Consider the following 11,980-nt stretch of genomic DNA (forward strand, 5'->3'; position numbering starts at 1 on the left):
ACTTTTTTTTTTTAAGCTTAAGTCACTTTTTTTTTTCCTTCTAATAATTAGTTATATTAAAAAAGTAAAAGTTAGAGATATGTCTAATGTATACTGTTAAAATTAAAAATATTAAATTAGTAAAAAAAATTACTAAATTAGTAGATTTAATTGTATTTATTTTTAAAACTTTAATTGATCATATATGATCTTCCTTTAGATTTAAATGTTTGAATTTATTTGACTAACATTTCACTATTATATAAGTAAAAGTATTATAATTTTTTTTCAATTTTTGTTATATATTTATAAATAATTGTGTCATTATTATAATATTTAAATATAATAAATATTTATTACGTCATCCGGTTCGACCCCGGTCGAACCATCAAACCTCTAACCCACCTTCCGGTTCATTGACCGGTCCGGTTTTAAAAGCCTTGAATAAAACTCTAGTTTCTCTTCTTTCTTCTTTTCCTCCCTTGGGTCCTCTCCTCCCCTTTATTGGACCCCCTTTCCATGAGAAAAGTGTGATTTATTTATAGTTTTCACATAGTGGCATGATCAATAAATAAGGAGAAGATTAAGGGTATATTGGGAGTGTTTTGAATGGACGGCAAATATTGAATCCTTTGACCGTTGTCTGTTTACTGTGTATTTGAATATCTTAATGATATCAAAATTTGACGATCTTAGGCTCGTTGGATTTGTCTCGTCGAGCCGATCGATTCGACAATAAGCATTCCACGTTTGAAAATACAAATTAGGTTTTGAACCTTCCAAAGATACTTTGAGTCTTCGATTTGGACACATTTGGGATTGGATTGAGATGAATTTGGTGTCGTTGAGTTCGTCTTTTCGAGATGTTCAGTTCGACTGTAAGTTTGTTGAAATCAGAGTTCCAATGGTCCCAAATTTAATTTTGAAAGTTTTCAACTTGATTTTACCTCAAGATTCGTGCTCGATCAAGATAAATTTTTGATGATATATCAATGTATAATGCATGTACAAAGAAATAATGCTTAAAACATATTAAATTAATTTAAGGTAAGGATTATGCCACAGAAATTGCTGATCTGTGCGTTATAATGCTTCCATGTGGCAGGACTGGCGTTGGATATAGCTGAGAGATTTCCACATCTACGTACGAGGAGAAACGTAGCTGGTGTGAGTCCCCTGCAACTTATGGTGACAATTCCAGGAGCATTCAAGAGTGAAATGGAATTTGGACCGTTGGAATCCTTCGTCTATAAGTGTGAGAACAAATTAATATTCATACCCACCTACTGAAGAATCATAACCATTAAATGAATTTACTGTTTACTGTAAGTAATACTAAGATTTGAAGGTCATCAGGTATCCCTCTTTATGATGATGGAGAGCGGGCTGCGTCCTTCGCTATCAAAGATGATTACCCGGACATGGTAATATGAAAATTATATATACGCTAAAAAATGTTTCATGATGAAAACAGGCTTATGTTATGCTAATCAAAATTTTTAATCAAGGCGTTTTAAGTTTTATTTGAGATAATTTTTTTACAGTTTTCTATAACAATTTTTTAGTATACACAGTTTTTAAAAGAAAAATAATAATAATAATAATAATGACTAAATACTAATCCCATAAAAAACTTTTAAATTATTAAATTTATTTTAAGCTTAATACAATATAAATTTTATAAAAAATATTGTGATCAGTATCTTAAAATAATATAAATTTAATAAAAATCTTGTGATTCGTCTTGATCAAAATTCAGTGAAATCCAACTTTCAAAATTAAAGAAAGAAAAAAAAAAATCAATCCATTTCCCTTTAATTAAGAATACGTTACATTATTTTTCTTCCTGGAGCAAAAGAAAGAGAGAAAATAACGATTTGTTAATTTCCTGATCCTTCATGTTCTATTAACAGATTGATGGTGTGCAGCCTGTAACTGATCAAAACGATCACGACGAGGAGAACCCACAGCTTCAAAAGACAAAAAGCTTTCCTCCAAACTACGCCACAATGTTTAAACTGTTAAAATTGGCTAAAATTCCAGGCAAGAACTAATATAAGAACTGACGAGCAATGCTTACTTTATCTTTTAAATCTAATATAAAGAGGGAATGCTAGACTAATGTCATTATATTTCTTGATAATCTGTATAAATATCTTAATGATACGTGAAAAACATGTTGATTTAGTGGCTGAAAGGAATAATATCCTGTATTTTTATATGTTTTGAATGTGCTCTCTAAAGTTTAGGGTTTACAAGTGATAATTAATTAATGAAGCTGGTTTTGTCCTGCAGCCGGATGGGCGAAACTGCAAATTTTCAGGATCTTAAAGCAAAGTGAGTTCTAACAAATCTATAAGTTCAATTCGGTAACTAATTGACAAGTGTGATAAATTTGTGTATGCTGATACAGTTTTCCCTACAATAAAGTACTTGGAGCAGCAAAAAAGAAACCATAAAGAAACATTGGCGCTCATCGAGTGTTTGGCAGAGGATGCAGATTACTGGGATTTCATCGGCAAGGGGATGACAGGCCAAGTGGATAAAAGCACAAGTTTCAGCGCCCACAAACCTATAGTGGACGACGAATATGATAAATTTGTGTATGCTGATGAAGTTTTCCCCACAATAAAGTACTTAAATCAGGTAAAAAGAAACCATAAAAAAACCATGGCGCTCATCAAGATACATGATGAGTCTGACGAAGAGCAGGAGAGCTTCGACGCTCGCCTACTGCGCTGGAACGACTCGCCGCTGATAATCGGCGCCAAGATGGGGCTCTACGAATTCGTCGAGAAGATCTTGGAGGTCTACCCGCAGTCCGTCAGCATCCTGGACGTCCAAGGAAAGAATATAATTCAGGTGGCCATTTCGCTCGGCAACCAGAAGATTTTTGAGTTGGTGAAATCAAAACTTACAGGCAGAAATGCCGTGTTTCCTTCACGACTACTGTACGCCAGAGACAACAAGAAAAACACCATTCTCCACTACGCCGCCGAAGTCACGGTCGATGTGGAAGTGGTCGGCGCTCTTCAGATGCAGAAAGATCTGCAGTGGTTTGAAAAAGTAGAGACATTGATTCCCAGGGACCTTCAGTACAGCCGCAACATGGAGGAGATGACCGCGCAGGAGTGCTTCTCAGAGAACCACAAGAATATGGCAAGGAAAGGCAAGGAACAGCTCACCCAGCTGGGGCAGACTTGCGCCAGCCTCGTGGCAGCATTCGTCTTTGCTTCGAGTATTTCCATTCCTGGTTCCGACGACAGCGGAGGCGGCGGCAATATCTACAGCAAGACGGCATTTATTGTGTTCAAGAACGCATTCGTGTTCGGGTTATCCTGCGCCGCAACGGCGCTGGTTCTGTTCTTGTCTTTGGTTACCTCGTCGTACAGAGAGCGCGAGTTCCGGCGTTCAATCCCGACCAAGCTCTTCTTCGCGGTTTTATCATTCGTTCTGGCCCTAATTTCCCTCCTCGTGGCCTTCGCCTGTAATATCTTTTTACAGATTTACAACGGGAGGAGGACAGGTGCAAAGGAACTCATTCCGTTCGTGTGCGAGCTGACCGTCTTCCCGGCCTTCGTGTGGTTTCTGCTGATGTACCGTGGTTGCTCCTTCGGCATCATTTCGCTCTTTAAGCAGGTATGGCGTTAGATCGAGCAGGGTAATGGGAATCAATGAGAAGATTTCAAGAAAGAAAAACAATAGAGATGCGCCATGTTTGAGTTCCTTAAGAAACAATTTTTAATGTTTTGTTGTTAATTCTCAGTCATTTATTGTTCAAAGTTGCAGGCAACGGTGACAGGTTCATAACATTCCAGTTCGTTTTGAATTCAACAACAACTAAATAACCATGGTTATGGGCGCGGAACCGGCTTTAATTTTGAGGGGGGCAAATAAAGCACAAAAATAATTAAATATTAAAAAAATAATATTATGTATCTATATATTACAAAAAGTTTTTTTTAAAAAAAGTAAGCAAGAAAAATTAAAGAAAAAATGTGTAATTAAACTGTTATTAAAATCATGAAAAAAAAAATATTAGAACTAAATGTGAAGAAATATATAGATATTTTAGGGCAAGTTAGGTCAAAAGAGTTTTTTAGGGGGGCAAAATAAAAATTTTAGGAGGGGCAAAAAATTTTTTAGGAGAAAATTTTTTACTCTCCTAAAAAATTTTTTTTTAAAATTTTTACTCCTATAAAAAAAAATTTTTTTTTTTGAGGGGGGGCAATTGCCCCCCCTAAGAAGACTATAGTTCCGCCAGTGGGTCACTTATGGCTTTCATAATAAAACAGACATTGAAATCATAGCCTTAAAGAACATTATTTAAAGATTTCAATTTTCAAATTCGACTTCTGCTACAAGCCAGGAAATCTGTTAGGCACTTGTCCTGTATCAGAAGCCAGAGATGTGAAAATCCACCCAAAGGTAAGCCTGAAGCCGGATTGTTTGGAAGGATTTGTACCTGTAGCAAAGAACAAGAAAAAACAGAGAAAGGAAAAGAAAACGGGACAGATTCTCTTCTTCACACAAACCTTCTCATATTCAATTCAAAAGAAAAACTGTAGGTTTTTTTTAAAACAACAGAACATAGAGAGTAAAAGAAGTTTATGGTTCAAAGCAAAATCAAATAACTGCTACACAGTTATTTTTCTATAACTTACACCACACAAATAAAACTGAATGAGATAAACAAACATCTAAATATAGGATTACGATAAAATGACAAAGATTAGCTTAACATTGCCTCCCCTAATCTTGTCATTCAAACTTGCAACTTTTTAGACCAATATTTTTTATCATCTCTATAAACTTCACTCTTCCCAAAGACTTGGTGAATATATCAGCCAACTGCTCTTCTGTTCTGATATACTCCACTTCAATCTGTTTCTTCTCAATACAACTTCTGATGAAATGATAGCGAGTATCAATATGCTTAGACCTTCCATGGTACACCGAATTCTTACTCATAGAAATCGCAGATTTGTTATCAACCATCAACTTCACTGTCTTCTCTGCTTCCCCTTTCAATTCATTTAGTAAGCGACTAAGCCATATTCCTTGGCAAGCTGTAGAAGTGATAGCTACATATTCTTCTTCACAAGATGATAAAGTCACTATCTTTTGTTTCTGTGAAGCCCAACTAATCACATGTGGACCCCAAAAGTAGACCATCCCAGTAGTGCTCTTCCTGTCATCTATATCTCCTGCGTGATCAGTATCACTAAAGCCAATTAGTCCTCCTTCTGCTTGCCTCTTTGGATATACCAAACCATATTCTGTTGTCCCTTTCACATATCTCAAAATTCTCTTCACAGTAGCAAGGTGCTAAGAATTAGGAGTCTCCATGAATCTACTCACAATTCCAACAGAATACATAATATCTGGCTATGTATGAGTCAAGTATCTCAAGCTACCAACAATACTCCTATATTGAGTTGAGTCTACCAAAGAATGTGTACCTGATTTGGTAAGCTTGATTCTGGCTTCCATAGAAGTTTGCACTGGATTGCAATCTGTCATCCCCATATCTACAAGGATCTTTAATGCATAAGATTTCTGACATAATCTTATCTCATCATCAGTCTGTATCACTTCAATGCCCAAATAAAAACTCAACAAGCCAAGATCACTCATATCAAATTTTACTTTCATTTGAGCCTTGAATTCTTCAATGCACTGAACATCAGAACCTGTCACAATCAAGTCATCAACATAGACTCCCACAAGTAGACTTGATTCTCCAGTATGCTTCATGTAAACGGCATGCTCCTGAGAATTTCTTCTAAAACCAAGGGATATTAAACATTCATCTAATTTTGTGTTCCAAGCCCTTGGTGCCTGTCTCAAACCATACAAAGCCTTTTTCAATCTCAAGACTTTATTTTCATGCCCCTCTTTCACAAAACCTTCAGGTTGTTTGACATACACCTCCTTCTCTAATTCACCATTCAAAAATGCTGATTTCACATCCAAATGATGTATCTTCCAATCCTCTTGAGCTGCTAAGGCAATCAAAACTCTAATGGTCTCCATTCTGGCAACTGGAGCAAAAACTTCTTCAAAATTCACACCAGGTCTCTGAGCATACCCCTTTGCAACAAGTCTAGCTTTATGCCTCACAATCTCACCTTGTGTGTTCTTCTTAATTTTGTACACCCATTTGAGCCCTATTGCCTTACATCCAGCAGGTAGATCAGCCAATTCCCATGTTTGATTCTTCTGAATAGTATTAACTTCCTCATCTATTGCCTTCTTCCACACATCTTCTTTAATTGCATCACTATAACACATTGGTTCTTCTACAGCTGTCAAACATACACCAACCTCCTCTTCCAACTCAGTAGTTTCATCATAGATATCTTGCAACTGTCTATATCTATGGGGTTCTGATGAACTACTATCTAAATTTGGTGATATTTCTCTAGTAACAGGAGGTTCAGAGGTCACATACCTTGAAGGACTACTAGTAGATATACAAGGAGTTGTTGCTTCTTGCTCTTCAATTGGTAAAGATGAGTGTGCTTCTCCTTCTAGCCTGAAAGTCACATAACTGCCTTGTTTTCTGTCATCTGCTGTAGTGCCTTTCTCATCCCATTTCCACTCTTTTTCTTCATCAAAAATTATATCCCTGCTGATATGAATCTTCTTCTCATTTGGATCATAAACTCTATAAGCCTTAGTGCCAGGCTCATATCCAAACAACACCATATGATGACTTCTATCTTCAAGCTTCTTTATGTGTGGTCCTGCTGCTTTCACATAAGCTATACAACCAAAAGTCTTGAAATACTGCACATTTGGCTTGCACTTCATCCATGCTTCATAGGGAGTCATACCTTGAACACTATGAATTGTTTCTCTATCCAAGATATGGACTGAGGTCTTCACAGCTTCACCCCAAAATATGCAAGGTACACTTTTACTCTTGAGTAAGCATCTAGCCATAGACATAACAGTTTGGTTTCTCCTCTCTACAACACCATTTTGCTGTGGTGTGTAGGGTGCAGTAAGAAACCTCTTTATGCCATTTTCTTCACAAAGCTTTTTAAATTCAAAAGACTGAAACTCTCCTCCTCTATCAGTCCTCAAAGCTTTAATCTTCATCTCAGATTCATTCTCCACCATGATTTTGAATTTTGAAAAAATAGAATGTGCTTCACTCTTTGATTTTAATAAATACACCCACATGTATCTACTAAAATCATCTACTAACAATAAAAAGTACCTGAAACCACTAGGAGTAGCGGGGGTGATTGGGCCACATATGTCTCCATGCAATAACTGTAAAGGCTTCTCAGCTCTGAACTTGGTTTCTCTTGGAAATGGAAGTCTATGTTGCTTGCCGACTGTACAACCATCACAAATCTGCACAGGGTGATCAATTTCAGGAATGCCATGAACTAGCTTTCCTCTCTGCATCTCCTTCAAGGCCTGAAAGTTGATGTGGCAAAATCTTGCATGCCACAACCATGCATAAATCTTCAAACTATCACTCAAACAAATAGGCCTTCTAATCTTCAGGTTGAGTAAATATAGCCTGTTGTTATTCTTCTGAATTTCTGCCAATTTGCTCCCTTGTTTATCAAATAAAAATAGTTTCTCACCTTGCATAACAGCCTTGCACCCTTGTTCTGTTAGTTGTCCAAGACTAATAATGTTATTACACAACATAGGAATGTAATAAACATCACTTAGCCTTTTGTGTTCTCCTGTTTTGCACTGCAACTGCACGGTCCCCTTTCCTTGGATCTTAACCAAAGACCCATCACCAAGTTTCACCTTTCCATACACTCCTTCATCAAGATCAATAAATTTCTCCTTGTCACCTGTCATGTGGTTACTAGCCCCCAGAGTCTAGATACCACATATCCTCAATAGTAACCTTCTCTTCACCTTTGGCCTTCAGCAAAACTTGCTCTTTATGCAGTAACATGTTCTCTTTCACTTCATTTTCTGCCAATAATAGAGTGGGATCCTCATAAGCTTTAATTTCAACAACCTAAGCTTTATTCTCCTTCTTCTTTGACCTACAATCAACAGCAAAGTGCCCATACTTTTGACAATTGTAGCATCTCATCTTTGATATGTCAAATTTTCTTTCTTATTGATTTCCATCATCACGACGTGCTTCTCCACGCCCTTCATTTCTTCCACGACCGCGCCCACGGTCATTCCCACGGCCGCGACCACGACCTCATCCTCGCCATGAGTGACTTCCACTCTCATCTTTGGACTTGCACTCACTTTTTGTTAGAAGTACTTGTTTGTCACCACGTGCTTCGATGTCCTTCAGGCGTTCTTCATGAACCCGTAATGATCCAATCACTTCTTCAAGCGTCATGATCTCCAAATTGCTCAATAGTTGAAGCAATTTGAAGGAATTTCCCAGGTACGGCCCACAGAAGCTTCTCCACCACTTCAGACTCCTCAATTTTCTCTCCAAGAGAACGTCTCTGATTCACAATTCTTGAAAGCTTTCCAGCAAAGTCTTCGACGGCATCTCCATCTCTCATCCGGAGGGCTTCAAACTCCCTCTTAAGACTTTGGATCTTTGCCTTCTTAACACGGTCTGCACTCATATTAATTGTGCGGGAGGGCTTGCCGTGCCTCCTTAGTCGTTCCCTTCACATTGAGTTGAAAAAGAGTTTCATCGCTAATTACTTGACAAATCATTGCAAAAGCCGATTTGTCCTTCCTCCGATCTTCAGTCCCTTCCTCGATGACCTCCCACAATCCTTGCGCTTCCATGAGAATATCCATCTTCATGGCCCACACCACATAATTCATCTTCGTCAGTAATAGGAGTTGCATGGACATTGAGTTATCTCTAGTCGTCGTCGATTTCGACGGCGTTGTATCTCCGACGACGTCGTCGACTATGGACTTCTCTCCGTTCTTCATTGGTGACGGCATTTGCTTCAGCATTTGGCTCTGATACCAAATGTTTTGAAGGATTTGTACCTGTAGCAAAGAACAAGAAAAAACAGAGAAAGGAAAAAAAAAAACGGGACAGATTCTCATCATCACACAAACCTTCTCATATTCAATTCAAAAGAAAAACTGTAGGGTTTTTTTAAAACAACAGAACATAGAGAATAAAAGAAGTTTACGATCAAAGCAAAATCAAATAACTGCTACACAAATAAAAATGAATGAGATAAACAAGCACCTAAATATAGGATTAAGATAAAATGACAAAGATTAGATTAACACGGATAACAGAACCACGCCCAAGCATGTGCTTGAAACCAGAGAGCAAAATAATAATTAACCAACACATTCAAGAAGCCAGAATCCGAAAAACAACATACAAGTACAAACAAGGAACTCTATTAAATCTCTCAGCCTGAAATTCTCTTTCTTCTAACCAGGTAAATGAGGAATTTTATTTAAAACTAGCAATTAGAACTTGTTCTTCAATTTATACATCAATTATAAAAAGAAATCAAACTATGTAGGGAAAATGGCAACACACGAATCTAAAGAAGCTCTCTAAAATGCTAACACAACTTACAGCTGTTGACCTCTAAATGCAAACCACCACAACTCACCCGACACAAACCCCCCACGATCCCACGATCGGTCCCCTCCCTCATATTAAAAGAGAGAGAGTGGTGAGAGCATTTTAACAGGTATTGTGACAATCAAAAGATTTGAAGGAAGACTCAGGGTTAATACATCCTCTGAAGCCTTTGACCGTCAAGCTGATCTGGCTGAGGGATTGATTCGCTTTGGCTAAGTCGAGCCAACTGGCAAGTGCCTTCCTTACCTTCAGGCATTGGGGAGGGGATGTTAGGGGGCTGCCAAAATTTCATCTAAAATGTTGTACTTAGACAAATTGAAGACCATTCAATTGAATAATTTAATTCAATTAATATTAAATTTTGCAATCAAATTTATTAATTGAGCAATTAGCATGAGCCTAATGAGTAAATCATTTAAACTTAATAACTCTTAAAGTTATCAAGAGCTACCATGATCCATAACTTGGAATGACTCAAATGCATAATAAAGACTTAAAATACATGAAAAAGATTCAATAGCACCTCGTCATACTTAACATCACTCAATATATATAAATCTCAAATAAAATATAGTGTGGTCTAATTACATAAGATCTAGAGTCAAACATGATGATAAATATTATGAACATGATACTCCACATTAGCATTCTCTTGCTTTAAGCAATTTTGTTATGACAAAATGGGTATCTTGGCTCTCACAAAGTATTTTCATGATAATTGTGATAGTACCTCCAAAATCATTTAGGAATCTTTGAAAGATACATGAGATCTCAATCGTTAAGTTGGTAAGGACATTGATGTGGATAATCTTCTCATGTAATATATTTTGAGACTTATGTTTTGATATAAAAATAAAAGGGTATAATTATGATTGCATAAGTGTCGATGATGTCATAAATTTAAAGTCAAGGGAACCATAATGTCTGTTGGGAGCTCATTGTAGATGTATATATTAGTTACAATGAATGTAAGCTAAAACTAACAATTTGATTGGGATATCAAATTTGTTCATTCATGATATATATCATATGAATCATTATAGATACATCATTATTAAAATTTGCTCCTGAAGAATCTCTGAAGGAATCTTTTTTGGTCTAAGATGAATATAGTGAATTTTGCTAATGAAATTGGCAATCTCATGTATTTTGGCAATGATGATCTATGTAAGGTTTGAGAATGACTACATTGTAGGCTATCCATGGGTTTCATTACTATTTGTTATATTCATCACCAAATGAAACTCTCAGCACTCTCTTATTGCAAAGTGATATAACCAAATAGCAATTAAGGAAAATTTAGACTCTATGCGAAATAAGATGAAACAATAGAATAATTGGTAACGTCATAAAATAGAGTTTAATGTCAAAGATATGCTTTGGCAACATAAAAGATGTGTCAAAATATTTAAATAGTCCTGAATTAAACTTATTCGACTTTGTATATCCCTTCTCTTTAAGGAATTTTCAGTCGTCATCAATAAATTATTCAAAAAATTTTCATTTAATTTTGGGACTGTGAAAGTAAGTTTTCACCTATCACTTGGAGCTATATTAGACCCTACATATGCTCCATTCTTTACACCAAGACTTTTAAATGCCAGATTTTAAGATGCCATGGGATCCGCAATATGTGTACAATTAGACAGAAGGTGTTCGTAGGCCCTTAAAAGAAGTCTCGGCCATTTTCTAAATAAAATCACTTGCGTAATGGATTATATTTTAAAACCCCCCTTTATGTACTAAATATGATTCCCAAAGCTGAAGTGCAACATACCTTGCATGTGCTCCGATCAACGTGTTAAAGTTGCAAACATAAATGTTTGAGAATGCTATGTAGGGTCAAATGTTCATTAATATAACATTATATTTACAAATTAAAATAAACCCGCATGTGCTCCGGTCGTCACAACTGAATCTCAAATTCAATGATTCAAGAATGCTATGCGGGTCAAATATTCAAGTTTCATCCTCCTTGAAAGGATCGAAGTTGACCTGACTTGAATCATAAAATACCTCCAAAATTATTACAAAAATATAAGTGGTTTTAATGTCCCCCAATGATGGTCGTGATGATAGCAAATCTCAATTGGAGTGGTCAAATCTCAAATTCAAAAAAAAAGTCTAAATCCATGAAATGAAATATATCATCTTAAAAATTGAAACTCATCCACGTCCCGCAATCGTTTGTCGGGGGTGATATATTTGAAATTAATCTAGCTCACAAAGTGTGAATGTCGTGTCAGGTGTATAATTACGATTCATCCTCAAATAGTCTCTTGCTAGCGGCAGGGACGTGGCACGTGCCCTTTGATCAGATGATTTTACCGCAAAATGGCACCATTATATTATGATCACGGTCAAAGCCCATATGTTCCATAATGAATTCAAACCCTTGAGTCATGAATCATAGAATATATTCAATAGGCATAAGCCCTCTGTCAGATAAGGTGGATTCAAATATATCCCCTTACA

The 11,980-nt window shown here is 36.5% G+C and overlaps 1 protein-coding gene across 1 annotated transcript; it reads left to right on the top strand.

Moving 5' to 3' along the window:
- Positions 1-588: 588 nt before the first annotated feature.
- Positions 589-3,630, top strand: LOC110109102. The gene is made up of 5 exons (XM_028694509.1): positions 589-595; positions 1,085-1,234; positions 1,336-1,403; positions 1,893-2,022; positions 2,393-3,630. Exons 1-5 carry the CDS (start codon positions 589-591, stop codon positions 3,628-3,630), a joined length of 1,593 nt encoding a protein of 530 aa, XP_028550342.1.
- Positions 3,631-11,980: the final 8,350 nt, after the last annotated feature.

Source organism: Dendrobium catenatum, unplaced genomic scaffold (assembly GCF_001605985.2).
Source record: "Dendrobium catenatum unplaced genomic scaffold, ASM160598v2 fragScaff_scaffold_500, whole genome shotgun sequence".
Classification (NCBI taxonomy): Eukaryota; Viridiplantae; Streptophyta; class Magnoliopsida; order Asparagales; family Orchidaceae; genus Dendrobium; species Dendrobium catenatum.